General features: G+C 40.1%; 1 protein-coding gene across 1 annotated transcript in view; it reads left to right on the top strand.

Moving 5' to 3' along the window:
* The window catches only part of ADAMTS12 (ADAM metallopeptidase with thrombospondin type 1 motif 12), a gene marked incomplete at both ends in the record, with an annotated part of 344,716 nt that extends 342,267 nt beyond the window's left edge, over positions 1-2,449 (top strand). Inside the window, one exon of the mRNA XM_080703192.1 lies at positions 2,271-2,449. Within this exon, the coding sequence (XP_080559318.1) occupies positions 2,271-2,449 (179 nt within the window). The remainder of the gene's footprint in view (positions 1-2,270) is intronic.
* Between the last annotated feature and the right edge of the window lie 13,819 nt (positions 2,450-16,268).

Below are 16,268 nucleotides of genomic sequence, written 5' to 3'. Positions count from 1 at the left end.
ATGCTCTAGAGTAAAACACTCCTTCACTCAGGGGCTTAAAACTAAAGTTACAGAAACTTTTTAGTTTGATGCCATCCCACTTATTAATTCTGCTTTAATTTCCATCAAGAACCTAAAGAGAAAGCCTACAGAATGGGAAAAGATATTTACCAGCCACCACTCTGACAGAGGGCTAATATACAAAGAGCTCAAAAGACTCTACACTAGCAAAGCAAATAAACCAATCAAGAAATGGGCAACTGAATTGAATAGACACCTCACAAAAGAAGAGACACAAATGGCCAATAGATACACGAAAAGTTGTTCAACATCATTAGCCATTAGGGAGAAGCAAATCAAAATTTCACTGAGATTCCATCTAACCCCAATCAGAGTGGCAAGCATAAAGAAGTCAAATAACAAATGCTGGTGAGAATGTGGGGAAATAGGAATTCTTTTACACTGTTGGTGGGAGTGCAAACTAGTTCAGATGCTATGGAGATCAATGTGGAGATTCCTTTGAAAACTGGGAATGGACCCACCATATGATTTGATGTCCATCAACAGATGAATGGATTGCAAAATTATGGGAAATGCACACAGTGGAATTCTACTCAGCAATAAAGAAGAACAAAATCATGTCATTCACAAAAAAGATGGAAAGACCTGGAGAACAGGTATTTCCAATGGACCAATGGACCAGCCAAGCACAGAAAGAGAAGGGACATATGTTTTCTCTAATATGCCCAAACTAGGGAGTATTAGGGATACCAGAGGGACTCCAGATAATGGAGGGGAAACCTCAGCAAAGCTAGAAAGGAAGGGTAGGAGAGGAAGAAAGCTGAGGTTGATTAATGGAGGAACTATATTCAAATATGCGTATACGTGTGAATGTAGCATGGTCAACCAGGACACTCATTGTTGGGAGGGGCAAGAAGTGAAAGAGGTGGGGGGAGGGCACCACACACTGTGTGGATGTATGCCATTTTCAATATGATACACATAAAAATAAAATAAAAAATAAGTTTGATGCATTAATTTAAACATAAAATACTATAGTTATAGCCAGGTGTGATGGTATACTCTTGTAATCCCAGCTACTCAGGAGGCTGAGGCAGGAGGACTGCAAGTCTATTAAAAAGTACTTTTATTAGTGCATTGTGTTCAAAATGATACAAGCATACTTGCACACAACACTTGGTATATTTCCTTCTGCCTCTCATCCCATTACTCCATAGATACTAGTGAGATTGGTAGTGATACTTTCATGTATGAAACAGCATTGTTTGAACTATTTCCTTCCTCAATCTTCCTTCTCCCCATTACCTTCCTTCCATCTTGTCTTTCCCTTCTGATGTCTCTCTCCTCATATATCTGAAGTCCCTTTTGTTCTCGATTTTCTTCCTAGGTCATATATATAAGAGAAAACACACAACCCTTTACTTTCTGAGACTAGCTGTTCTCAATTAGCATAAGGTTCTCTAGTTGTATCCATTTTCTTGCAAATGACATGCATGATTTTGTTCTTTCTTATGGCTGAGTAAAATTCCATTGTATTTACAGTATTATAGGATTGCAGTATTATAGGAGGCCAATCTAGGCAATTTTGTGAGATCCTGTTTCAAAATAAAATAAAATAAGCTGGGGTGGGGATGTAGCTTAGAAGTAGCATATTTTCCTAATATTAGGCTCTGGACTCAGAGCCCCAGCATGGTTTAAAAAAATTTTTTTTTAAACTACAGTCATGTATTTTTGCTCAACCTATGTTTGTCAGCTAAGATTCAGCTGACCTAGACTTGCTCCGGTTGGCTTTGGCTGCAGGCTGTCGATTGGGTGTAGGGTGCTCTGTGCATCTCTTATCCCTGTTGGTCTCACGGCAGCCTCAGCCAGGTTCTTTCTGGTGATGGTCTGAGCTTGTCAGGGTAGGTTCATCCTCCTGTAGTTGCAGAGCCCCAACAGTATCGTGGTTGCTAACATTCCATTGTCCAAAGCAAAACATAGAACTGAACCAAAGACTAGTCAAGTAGTAGGGAGATAGTCTCCACTACCTACCACAGCAGGGCGGTAATGCGTAATATGACTAAACAGAAGTGATATTTATGACTGAGTTGGCTTAACACAAGCACTGCACAGTGACTGATACATAGGAAGTGCTTATCAAATATCCACTCTTGTTTTAAATTGCTGTGGATTCTTTCTTGGTAAGCATATAAAATCTTAAATAAATAAAAATTGTACTTACAATGGATGATCTCTGGATTTATTTGTTACTTTTTTTTCTCCTCCCTCAGATTTACTTTGCACCAAGGACAGGCTGTCGGCCAGTTTCTGCCAGACACTAAAGGCTATGAGAAGATGTTCTGTGCCCACCATAAAGACCCAGTGCTGCTTCTCATGCCCCCAGACACATGTCACCCACACCCAAGGGCAAAGGAAGAAGCAGTTGCCTCAAAACTTCAAAGCACTCTAAGTCCAGAAAGAAGCCACCCTCCACCATAGACTGCAACAACCTGCTGATTGTGACATGTTTTGGCCCAGGGGGCCACTTCATTGAGGTTTCACTATACATTCTTCAGGTACAACTTTGGGTCATAACAAAACAAAATCCACTGTGTTCCTCCAGCCATATAATTTTCCTCACAGGAAGAGTTGGGGCTATCATCCTTGATGTTCCCTGATAGAAGATTGGAAGTTAAAGTATCCAGGAGAATCCTTTACCCACAGGAATCTGCTCTTGTGAAAGGTGACAGATTAGGCAGGTCTGTGAAATGCCATATTTTTCACCCTTAAAGATAAAAACAGAGTCCAGATGTTTTCCCAGACTACCTCAAAAGTATCAGGAAACAGAGACACACCAGGGAAAAATAATTTTTATAATTTGTCTTGATGAGTACATTTCCTTCACCTGCCCAGGGCAGCTGCTACTTAAAATATTATGGAAGAGGTTTGAGAAATATACCTATAATTAATTGAAGCAAAGGATGGTTTCTTTGCCCAGTATTCCATGAGGACTAGGAGAGAGAGCACTAGATGCATCCCTCAATCTATCCCTCCATTTTTTTCAGGGCTCCATCCATACCTGCGGTTTTCTTTTAAGTCCTATGTCAACCCTGTGACTCTAGACTAATACAGATATCAGCCTCATCCTAAGGACTTAAGTTAGTTACAAAACAAACATTTCTGACTTGAGGACAATCTCTATTTAAAATCTTAAAGAGAAAATTAATAGACATCAGTTTCTTCCTAGTATAGGAAAAGAAATGTGGACCTTTATTTTTTCCACTTTCCTGGTACAAACACAGAAGAGCAAACACGTTTCACTGCATGATGTTCTCTCTCCTGTGCATGCCTGCCTGTGCCATGAGCTCAGGGCCCATCATCACCTTGGTGTGAGAGCCAAGCCATGGCTGCCAACTGCTCTCCCCAACCCTCTAGATTTAACTATTTTTAAAAATGTAAATTTTACCAAGTACAAGAACTTAGTATAAACTCAGAGTCTAGAGAAAAAAATATAAAGATCTATTCTTCAGTGTACCCATGAGTTATTCTTAAATGCCTTTTACTGCTAGGGTTGTAGATTAGTAGAGTGTGTTATTAGTATACATGAGCTCCTGTGTTCAATCCTAAGCAACACACACACACACACACACACACACACACACACACACCACAATTATTTACCTTGGGGATTATAGGCAAGCCAGAAGTCTAAAACACTGGAATAAAATTTATAATGCTTATTCTGGATATTCCTACCACCCATCACAAAATTGGAGGTCAACGTAGGCTGTGGTCTCTAATTTAGAGCAAATTTCCAGGTAAATTGATTTATAAGGGGAGGTGCTTTCATGAACTGATTTGGAGAGAGGGTAGGCAAGAGGAAGGGTATAATCCCAAAGGGCAAAAAGGCCTCATAACCAATTTTTGACAAGGGGGAAGGTGGGATGTGGCCTTCATGTAATAGGTAACACATTTTCAGACTTATGCACAGATATCCTTAATCTTCCTCATGAAGCACAATGTCCCATATGTCCCTTTAGTTACCTATCTGTTCAGCAGAATGGTGCTATGGAAAAATGGTGCTAATATCTAGATGGTGGCAAAACTAATATAAATACATAAGTAGTTGTACAAATGAATAAATGTATATGAAATTCCACAGACATCTTCTGTTAAATATGGAACAGTATTGCTGGCCAATACAGTTCCATGGCTTAGACACTATGAACTTAACATTTTGTATTATATACTTTCTATTTTTTCAATTAATTAATGAGTATTATTTTTGAAAAATTCCTGTTGAAAACAAAATACTGGGCTTGGGATAAAATTCGACATAAACTAGAAACAAGGTAAAGTAAGAACATTTTCCGGAAGCCAAGAAATGTATTTCTAAGTAATACTTACATTCTTATATTCTCTGTATTTACATTGTTGGGTGATGAGAGTCTCTGGTGAATTAACAGTTTTAGAGAGAAGACACTTAAATTGATAGTGACATGAGTGGAGAATAATCTGGTTTTTCCTAATAAGGCAATTCATAAGAACTGTCCCTGAAATATAATGTAGGCTTTCAGTTGAATTAGTTTTGTAAGCCATACTGATTTAATTTTACCTCGTACTGTACTAGCATGGGGTCAGATAAATGTCATCAGAGACCTGGGTATGACCAGGCTTGCAAGACTCAGGAACAAACCCGATTCAGACTGATCTCGACAAACTAAACTAAGCTGGATTTCTCAGCACATAAATGAAGTGCATATCATTTGTGACCCATGTGGTATAGAAGAGAGTAGACATATGAAGAGAGTCTGACTAGGTGCTCCATTTTAGATATTTCTCCAGTTTCTCAAAGGTAGAAAAGTAGCCCCTGGTTTTGAGTCTTGGACATTTACTTCTTGTACTGAGACATGCAGTGAGACATTGATCATTAGTGCTTTCTGTAGAAGTCATCTTTAAATCACTCAGATATGGGTGGCCAACTATGAGTGACCTTCAAGCGGACCCTGGTGTTAGTAATACTAAAGGGACCTCAGATCAATAGGACAACTCTGAAGGCAAGAACGTGGATGGTATCTTCGAATCTTTGATGTCTACAGGGGCCACCGTGAAACAGAATTGTTGGTGTACTTTATCCATGTCCTCCTTTCTCTCCACCTTACATGAGCAAGGAAGAAGTGTAGCAAGAGATACTGGATATACATCTACTGTGAGCCAGAGAGGACTGGACAGGACCCAATACATAAAGTACATTGAGCTTCTAAAGCACTTGGTTCAGTTTACACTGCCTTTCATAGTGGTAGAGAAGCTAGCCTTCTCTAAAAATCTGTGGGTTAATTCTACTCTTGAACATCAGAATATAAATATACCATAAAAGAACATTATTCTAAGAAGCTTAATAGTTAATATTTTCTTAAATCAGGGAATCGTTTCAGGTATAGGACTTTGCCTTCTTGTGTAGAAATGCTTTGTTTTTGTGATGGCTTTTATTCAACAAGAGTGCACCTCCATCCAATCTCCTGAGACAGACCAGTCTCCACTAGCATCCAAGGTGATGCTTTCAAAGAGACATGTGAGTGTTTTGGACAAAAGTTGTCATATATATTAAACACAATTTAAAGGAATATATTGTTTTCAGGCCACGCAATTGACTAATATCCTCTAAACTCTAAAAGTTATTCATTGCTAACCCAGAGAGTGAGGTCTTAGTTTTATACTTTCTGAATTTAAGATAAAGCTCTGGGACAGCATTTCTGGTGCTCAACCCGTAGTGATTCACTTTCCAGGGAGGAAAACATGACCTGAACTTCCTGGTGCTATAAACTCACTAACATATTTGATGTTACTCTTATTCTTGATATTGCTAATTCAAGTAGTATTATTTCAAGTTATGTCATTAAAAATAACATGGTGGGGAAAGAACATTTCTACCTATTATTGTCCTCCAACATAGTTGTATGGTACACATGACCCAACCCATTGTCTTCTTTGTGATCTGTGCTGTTTCACCAGCCCACCCTGTCCCCAGATTCCTTAACAGGTACTTTGGTGGGTATCTCAGTATTTAAGGCCCTCCTATAATCATAGCCTGCTTTTTTTGTGGCATCAATAAATAGTCAAACTCATTGGTGTTTCCATGTGATTCATTTACCCTACTGTGAAACTCCCACGACCCACCAGTGTTACCTTGGAGCTCAACAGCCCGGAGGAGGATGCTCTCAATTTTTCTTCCTCCCACATGCCTTGCAGATTCCCTCCAACCCCAACCCTAGACAAATGCATTTCAGATGAGTCATATCAAAGGTGAGGAAGAACTTAGGTCTCTTCTCATGAATGTGGAGTAAATGGCACAATCCCCTGTGTAATCATCTGATATGACACTTAAAATTCCCTATGATACAGAAGCCAGTGTATTCAGACCTGCAATCTATAGCATAATCTACTTTTACATCTATCCCAAGCATAGTCATAATATTTGAGAGAATATACCTCACCTCTAGAGGAATTTGTTTGGAAAGCCATCCTTCACAAACACAGTGACACAGTGTGCAGCTAAGTTTATCCAGCAAAGGTAGAATTTGTTCGTTAAGTTGTGGAATCCACTCATCATACAGAATAAGTAAATGCTTTCAGGAAGGAAAAATTAGTTGGATTATATGGGTTACTCTAGAATGTTTGAGGATATGAATGGAATGGTAGGAAATTTGGTTTCCAGAAAGCATCACAAAGGGCCATAAACACTTCCCTGTTTGTACCTTAAAAAGGATTCTCTCTGTGACCACCATGCAGCTCTATCTTATCCTGAAAAGCTCGCCTCAAGTGCCACTTTCCTTGGGAAGCCGACCCTGGTCCTGCCAGAAAGACAGAGCCGTTCTTCTGTTTTTGCTCCATCTTGTACATTTTCCACTGGAAAAGTAGCTCTTAATCAAGCATGATTTTGTTCTCCAGGAGTTATCTGAAGTTTGAAACACTCTGGGTTTTCATAACTGCAACTGGAGGAGGAAGGGTATGCCTTTGGCATTGAGTGCTGCAGGCCAAGGGTGCTGCTGAACATTCTACAACACAACGTCTCCCAACAACAAAGAATCACCTGGCTCAAAATGTCACAGTTCTGAAGCTGAAAAATAAAACCTATGCTAAAACAATTATCACCTTTAAATGAGGATCGGGGGTTCCAGCCTGAGTAAAACTGAGCTTAATCTAACATTTGGATTTAAAAAAAAAAAAAAAACTACCAAAGAAAAGGTAGTCAAAAAAACTCAAAAGAAGGCAGAAAACTATATCAGGATTCAAAGCACCCTCATTTGATGGGAACACCTCCAGCTGAGGAGGTGATAGTTATCACAGCTCCACAAGTCTTGGGCGGTTTTCTGGAAATTCAGATGTCTCCATCTTAGATCTAAGGGGGCAATAAATTGGAATCAGGAAAAAATGATATGCTAAGGTTTTGGATTAATCATTTTCCTCCAATGAGATTTCAAATCAAACTGAGAATAATCAGCTGTGTGTGTGTGTGTGTGTGTGTGTGTGTGTGTGTGTGTTTTACTGGAGACTGGACTCAGGGGCATTCTACCTCTGAACTACACCTCCAGACCCATTTTATTTTTTTGTTGTGAAACAGAGTATCATTAAATTGTGGAGGACCTCACTAAGTTGCTGAGGCTGGCCGTAAACCTGTCTCAGTCTTCTAAATACTGGGATTATAAGTGTGCACCACCACACTCAGCTATCAGCCATATTTCTAAAAAACAAGCTTTACTAATTTTGACGCTGCCTTGGAGAGTATGTCTTGAATACAAATTGAAAAGGGCTTCCTATCACTCATATCTACATCCCCGTTGGCAGGCAGCAGAACTGTAGGCCTCTCTCTAGAGGCTCTCTGAGCTGAGGATGAGAGAAACGGAGAAAGAGAGAAATCTGGACACTCAACCCAGACATACCGAGGCCATCAAATTTTTACCAAATATAGCACCATCTCTTTACTTAGAGTGTGACAGGGATATAAAGAACCCAAAGAGATATTCCAACACTCTCCTTCCTGGAAGTGGGCTTTTCTTCTTTATGGAAGGGAGGTAGCATTAGCATGAAGTAAAGGAATGGGGCAGAGGATGCCACATCTAAAAATGACTTCTTTTTTACAAACTCTAAATGATGGTGTGATTTTTTTTAAAGTTCTTAATGAAAGGACTTGGAAATAGTGTAGAAGCAAAATACAGACATTGATGAGAAGGTGGCCCTGCCCTCTGCTCACTTCCACCCCCGGCCTTGTCTTTTCTTAAACATAAACCTGAAAAAAGCTATCCTTACAAACATTTTAGGTTGGAGGATACCAGCTTAGTAAAGCGTTGTTTTATGCTTTGCTTTTGGGAAGGCTTGTATCCTTGGGGAACATAAGTACTTTTAACATACAAAGAAGTTGGTAATAATTAACATCACAGCCACACAGAAGTCCCTGATATATATTAAGTTGGCTTTTACTTTTGAAGCAAAATTAAAGATTCATAGCTCAGTGTGATAACTGTAATTATTTTGCTTTGACTTTAACAGGTTTGACTTTAGACATTGTGTAAGTTTAGGAAACAGTGTTAATAAGCACAGATAGACTTATTCCCTGATGGATAAGTGTACCTCAGGTATACAATAACAAAACACTTATTTAATCAAAGCAAATGGAAATGACAAAATTTCACTGGCAATTTTATATTCATATGGCCTATATACAGTATATATTATATAAGAGAGAGCACTTATCAGTTGCCTTATATGAGTGAAGCCTGAATTGCTTTGCCTTGTACCCAAGACCTCTTGAGTGCTACACAAGCCCTCTACCACTGAGCTACATCTCTAACCCCTGGGAATAGTTCCCTTGTGTGGAGATGTGATCTTCTGCTCTCGGCTGGGCTCCTTTTGTCTGAATTCACCTGCAGGGCTACGGCTGTTGTTGGTTTTCTTGCTCCTTTTCTTCTTTTCTCTCTAGGCTGAGGTTGTCATAGCTCTACCTCATGACCTGTCCTTCAGCGTTTTTCTGTTCCCTGATATTTACCTTAACCTTAGGCATCCTCCTTAAGTATTCTTATATGAGGTTTTTCTTTTCGTGTGAATCCATTAAAAATGTTCAACAGTTGCATTTGCTCTATATCAGGAGTGACAGACGGAATCCTAGTGTATAAAGTTGAACTATAGCATTATTTATGAACATATGGCATCGCTACTTTAGGTCATAAAATGTATTGTGCAAATGCACCTTCTTGCTGAAATGTATTCATAAGCCTAAAATCAATACTAGCCTTGCTCTTACAGACAGGTGCAGGGGGTTGAAATTTTTGAGTCACTTCATGTCACACTTTCAGCTGAATTCCAGCAAAGTGGTGCTCTGACTTCCTCTTCAGTTCTCATACCACAAGCAAAATTCCTTTTCAAGGTCCATTTAGTGCCCTGCTTGGGACATTTTTGTCAATGATTCTTCTGTTTCAAATGATCTGCAAGTCCTAAAGTAGTATCTAATGCTCCTAATCACAAAGAGGCTATGATAGGCTCACTAAAGTTTGAGAACCATTGGGTTAATACGATCTCCATAGAAGATGGTAATATGCAATCACAAGGGCTAAAGGTACAGTATTCATATAATGTTCTATAATTATTATCCTGCAAAAGGTATGGTGCTTGCCCCAAACTTTTGCATGAGAGTGTTCATAACCATTTCAATCTCAATACCCTGTATGGGAAAGGAGGGGCATGGGGAGGAAGCCAGAGGAAAGCCCACCAAGTGCTGTGTGCATGTATGTCACCATCACTATGAACTACATTATGACATCAATAAAGTATAAAAACAAAATCCCCCAAGACAGACAAGGACAACAACAACAACAAACTCACGGTGCTGAGTGTGGTGGAGCAATAGTCCCGATACTTGGGAGACTGAAATAGGAGGATGGTAGGTTCATGACCAGCCTCAGCTACCTAGTGAGGCCCTCTGCAACTTAGTGAATCCTTGTTTCAAAATAAAGAATAAAAATTAGGGTTGGGGGTATAGCTTGGAGGTAAAATCACCCTACGTTTAGTTCCAGTACAAAAAAAAAAAAACCACAGCTTTGGAATTTTCAAATAAAAGACATTTTAGTATTGAAAAAAGAATGCTCATAATGGCTTTATTCAACATGGTAAAGAACTGGAAACAGTCTGCTCTCCGTTAATAGAATAAGCCAAAATAAAAATAAAATAAACTGGTATATTTTTATAATGAAAGACTGTTTAGTAATAAAAATGAATGAAGTTCTGTTATAGGTTGCAACATGGAAAAATCTTAAAATATTATGTTTACTGCAAGAAGTTTTATCCCAAATAATATATACTACATAATTCTTTTTGAAAATTGGCAAAACCAACTTACAGTGAAAAAATATTCAAGATAGTGTTTGTCTCTAGGGTTCATGTGGAACCAGATCAAGGAGGAACAGACATGACTTTGTTGGGCTGTACCATCAGAATTTCAAGCCCAAAAATGTGCATTTCTATTAAGTTCCCAAAGTTATTTTAGGATGCAGCTATTCTGAAGAATCACACTTTGAGAACTTCTGCTGTAACCTCACCTTGCTTGACCGATATGGTGGACATTTCTAGTGGCCTTTCACACTCCTGAGATCCCTCTTCACTTCTGCATGAGCTCAAAGGCCCCTCGTTTTCATTCATACGTCATGCATCTGTTTGCTTTTTGCTCCAAAGCACCTTAATTGTATGTGCATCTCTAAAGTGAGAGAGAAATAGACCATTGAGGGCAATTTCCAGTGAACAGGGGATAAAGCAGGGGATAAGTGTTCTGATTTCCAATTCTCAGGATCTGCACACTCTGTCATAGATCTCAGGACTGTTGAACCTCAGTAGATTTTGTAGCAACCTCTAAATCATACACAAGGTCTGATTTTCCTCCTCTGTCTAGCTCTTCATGCCTTCTTGCTTCTATCTCCTGAAATCACTTCCCAAATAAATGATTTGCATCCCAAGTCCTTTTCTTGGGCCCTGCTTTTGGAGAATCCAATTAAGATAATTAGGAGACAGAAAGAAAGACGCTGAAGTATTATTACAAGGAAAGCATCTGATATCACCATGGAAGAAAAAGATGGTGACCATTGGCTTTGAATGCACTACTTCCTTACCAAACCTGGAGTTTCCACATTTCTCACTAAAGATAGTGTGCATTTTTGCTTCTTATACAGACCAGCATCCACCCACGGTTGCAGTCTGGCCTTATCTGGGCAGATCCCAGAGTGGTAGCTGGGCCTCACAGGGATGAGCATGGACGGATCAGCATGAGCTCCATTCTTCCTGTTGATCACTCATGCCCACTCTCAAGCCACTCCCTGGAGTCTTTTCTCTTGTTTCTCAGATGTTCCGCCTAGTCTCTGAGCCCCGCTGGGAGTCTCCTGATCACAGATATAATGCTTCACATTGCAGAAGTAATTCTATGTCTTGGACTCAGATCTTTTTGCCTGGTTCTTTGTTATTCAGGAGAAATGTTGGTTAGAATAGCACTCTCAAACTTCTTCACAGATGAAAGAAAGAAAAGATCATGTACATGTGGTCCACTACTAATCAGATGAGGGATGACCACTCTCAGTACTGAGGGGTTCAGTATCTGAGGCACGCCTTTAACCCATTCCTTCTGATCAGTTTGGAAGATTAGAATCTACATAAACCTTTCATCCCATCTAGGTTTGAACTCTGAATCTTTCCTGCCTTAAGTTATCCTAAATCTGATGTCTTTCAGGTCTGGATCTAAGAAAGGTATGATGGTCTTCTCTGCCATTTGTCCTTTGTATATGCCAGGTAACCTTAAAATACACCGCCTCTAAATATTAAAAAAAAAAGATCAATACTCAAAAGAACAAAAATGACAACTCTTTGGAATCTCGAGGACAGACTATTATTCGCCCACAGTGAATGGTATTTGGGGCAGTGAGCTAGCCTTGAGTGTTCTCTATTCTCTGACATCTCAAGAGGCCAGCCTGCAAGTTGTCATCTCAGCTTCCCTCGGCCTCCTCACGAAGTCCTCCACGGAAAAGGAAGACTGCTCCTGCTCTCCTAAATAGTCTTTGGTTTCCAAATCTTTTGCAGTTTGGCTTCATCCAGATCTGCATATCCATGTCCAAACTACTTAGTTTCATAAGACCTCATATCACAGCTTTGCCCTTGGTCAAGAATGTAGGCCTGGCCATACCTGGGCTGCCCCCTGGTGGCTGCCTTTAGGAAGAGACAAGCTACTCTCCCCTGCCAACCAAGAGCTAATATTTCCCATTTAAAATCAGCATCAAATCTCAATAGGAAAGGAAGCCCCTTATGAGGAAAAATTAGAGTGGTAGACAATGATGGTGCTGATCAGCTAACAAGCAGGAACACTTTTCTTCAACACGATGGAAATAATTACAAATGAAGTCCAGTGGATGGAGCTTTAGGGAACAGGAGTAAAGCTGAGGCTGCAGAAAATGGTGATTTGGTTTTAGCTGATTGTCTCACATCTGTTTTACATTTCAGACAATAGAGGATCTAATGAACCATGAGATTTAATTAGCTTGCCTTGGCCCTTGTGGATTGGGAAGTGGAAGAGTTATATATTGCTAAGAAGTCAATAGCCCTTTATTATCCACCAAAGAGAAGAGCACAAAGAAAATTCTCCTTCATTTGTCTAGGTGATAGTGGACAGACACCATACATAAATTATGGACTTCTGAACTTCAGAAACGAAGGCAGCAGTATGCTGACAAACACGCGAGCATTTCCTTTTTCTCTTCTCTCCTCCTCCCCTCCTCCTCCTCCTCTTTCTCCTTTCTCTCTCTCCCTCTCCCTCTCCCTCTCTCCCCCTCTCTCCCTCTCTCCCTCTCTTCCCCTCCCTCTCTCCCTTTCAATCTTCCTGCCTCAGTTTCCCAAGTACTGGGACTACAGGTATGCACTACCACACCCAGACATGGCTCCCTTTGGCTCAGTTTCCTAACTCACAGCCTACCACAGTTCTAAAACCCTTTCAAACATACCACATGGACAAAGTGAAGGGAGGGAACACAGGTATCTGAGGATCTAGCCTGCTTAGGTCCCCTACACATATTGGGTGCTTTGTGATGGCCACTTTTAAGCAAAAGTAGCGATAGTTCCTCTAATTTGCAGAGAAAACCCAGACTTTCTAGGCACAGATTGTGTTTTTTATTTCCTAGCCTGCACTTAATGGCTCCCATGCCCACACTCTTTCCTAGTGTGGGAATTTTAATGTGTATATCCCACTCTGGTCATTCTTGTTTACTATGTTAATTGTTAAATTCTTACTAAACCACAAAGGCAGACGTGTTTGTATTTCAGTGTTTGTGATATGCTGGTCCTTCTAAAGCAAGGGGTGGAGGACCCTGTTGCCCAGGCCTAGAAGCAGTACCATCCACTCCAGGGAGGCTTATGGGAACTTCCAATTGAGAGTAAACTTGTAACAAGTATGATCTAAGCTTATCTTGGACTATGAAGTAGATGAATGACTGGAAAACAAAGTCTCAGCCAGGTTGACCTGCTTCAGCCCAGAAGCCTAGGTTTCAGCAGACCATCCAGGCAGACAGGCTAGTAATTCAGGATTGTGACTGATCAGAATGAAAGTAGCTCATTAGCACCAATGTATATTGAGCTCAAACTTTGACGTGTGCTCCCAACCCACCCAAGGGCCCTCCGTCTCTACTCTTCCTACTGGCTCTGCCCACTGCCAATGATATAACTCACAGAAGTCCAAGAAGCAAAGAATTTGGGAGAGGGAGTGTGTAGGCAAGGTCTATTTCAAGTGCACCAATTATCTTTTCTCTGCACTGAGACAAAGAATCTAATTGTTATCTTGATTACAGGTCATCCTGAATCATTCAAAAACTGTTGAGATTTCACAAACAGCTCCCACGTTTCACTCCAGTTTCAGTCAGTAACTCAAGTCATCAAGTATGATTGACATCATCAAAATTGGGGGCATCAAAATGTCAAATAAAACCATGTGGGAGCTTGCTATACTGTTGTTCCCATCTGGGGGTGCCAGGAACGGGGCATCAAGGAGGGTGCTTAAAACCAGAAGCCAAGTACAGCACATCTGTTAGCTCTCTATCTGCATTGGTAGGATGGTGTTGACAACATTTGGCCAACCTAAGATCCTTTTGGTTTGCTATATAATACAGTATGTGTTAAAGGGCCTGGGAAAGACTGTAGTCCCACAATACACCCACTGTCACTCAGCTACCTACCAGAGAGACTGCTTCCTTGAGAATGGTCATGTCCACCCACCTAACATCCTTCTTCTCCTCCCTCATGTTCATCAAGGCAATGTTTTTTTGGTTCAGCTTTCCTTCTTTGGAAATAAAAATAAAACTAATACTAACAATAAGAGAAAAACAAAACTCTCTATTTTGAACTTGGTATAGCAAGGAAGTCAGCCATTATTGTGTTTTGGCAGAGTACAAAAGATAGGCAAAGAGTGAGCATACTTTATAGTGAACACCAGGGATGACGTCAGGCACAACCTGATATGATAAGACACTGCTGGCATCAGGAAGCTGTAGAGGGCTAATTAGAATGGCTGTCCTATGAGATTGGTTAAGGGTACATATTTGGCTTTCTCGAGCCAGGTGGTGGAGTGTGCTTGTAATTCCAGTACTCGGAAGGCTGAGACAGGATGATCACAGGTTTGTGGCTACCCTTAGCTACTTACTGAGGCCCTCTACAACTTAATGAGATCCTGTTTCAAAATAAATAACAAAAATAGGCCTGGGGTATAGCTCTGAGGTAGAATGCCCCTAGATTCAGTCTACAGCACTGAAAAAAAGAATACATATTTGATTTTCTCTAATTGCTCCAAATTTAAAAACAGAAGCAAAAATTAAGAAAGCTGTCAGTTATTATTCAAGTCCTAGACATTTGGGGGCAATTATTGTAGAAGTTATTGTTTGGCTTCCTGAATTGTCACTAGACATAGCAATTTAACTTCCTGCAATTCTAACTTATAGCAAGGTTCCTGGATTGCTTATTATAAAAAAAGAGATTGGTTTCCTAGGAAGTTTGCTGCAGGCTGTGGGTGAAGAAATTTATATAGTCCCTCCATTGTCTGTTTATGTGTTTAGTCCCATTTCCCACACTCAATCCTACTCCTTTCTTAGCGAAAGCCAATATCTGATGACCATCTGACTCACAGGACTTATGCTCTCATACTTGAGCTTGCATAAGTTACATGGGATAGCTGTTTCAAAATTCAGGCTTTGGGGCCTCCCTCCTTCTAGTGATTTTGATTCAGTAGATCTGGAGAAGCTTTGTTGGCTCAAGAGTCATGAAGCAAGTTGTCTACTCTCTCAATTCCTTGACCTAGTCAGTAAATTGACTCAGGATGGCTCAGAGGTCTTGAAGAGAATGAGGTCACTTCTATTTATAGAGGATCCCAATTTTCTAAAAAAAAAAAAAAAAAAAAAGAAGAAGAAAAGGAAAGAAAAGAAAGTAAAGAAAGAAAAAAAGAATATCAAGGTAAAATTAACAAAATTATGGTGATTTTTAAATGTTTTTCTAATAGGTATGAAGACGTAGATCAAATCACTTTTGGAAAAACGGTCAAAGTCTAGATATGAAGCCCTTCTTGAAGTGATCAGCCTTGGTACAATGTGTAACTTCCTGAAGGGAACATACAGGCCAACTTAAAGCCTTGAGAAAATTCAGCATTTAATGGCAGTTCTTCTCACCCTCTCTTTTAGACAATCTATTGCTTCAGCCCTATCGCTGACTGGCAGCATAGCTAGAAAAGTTGAGATATTAGATGAGCCAGTGCTGTGCCTTTAAGGAAGATCGTCTATCCCCATCTGTGTTCAACTCTTGTAGCCAATTATGTGGAGACAATGGTTGACCTGTAGGGTAAGACCAGGTCCCCATAAGTAGTTGTGAACACCTCTACAGCCAATCACATAGGGAAGAGTAAGCCACAACATAAACTTCAGGGAAATTGCAGCTTAAAAAATCTAGACCAGTCTTTGGGGAAGATTTAAGAATGTACCCTGTGTTCCTCTCCCCCAGAGCTCCTCTCTACCTTCATTTCATCCCCTTAAAGTGACAGCCATCAATATCAATGTTCACTTGTAAAAAGGATCCAAATATCAGCTTTGTACATATATGTGTGGGAGAGATTAAGTCAACACAATCTTTCTCAAAGAGGAACAGTGTAAAAGGTGAAGAAAACAAATACATATGAAATGCCTCACCCAGGCCATGCATGGGCACTTGCATTCTAAACTTTTTTGTAATAGCCT

The sequence above is a fragment of the Muscardinus avellanarius genome (genome assembly GCF_963383645.1).
Source record: "Muscardinus avellanarius genome assembly, chromosome: 1".
NCBI lineage: Eukaryota > Metazoa > Chordata > Mammalia > Rodentia > Gliridae > Muscardinus > Muscardinus avellanarius.
This window is presented reverse-complemented; position numbering and strand designations above follow the sequence as displayed.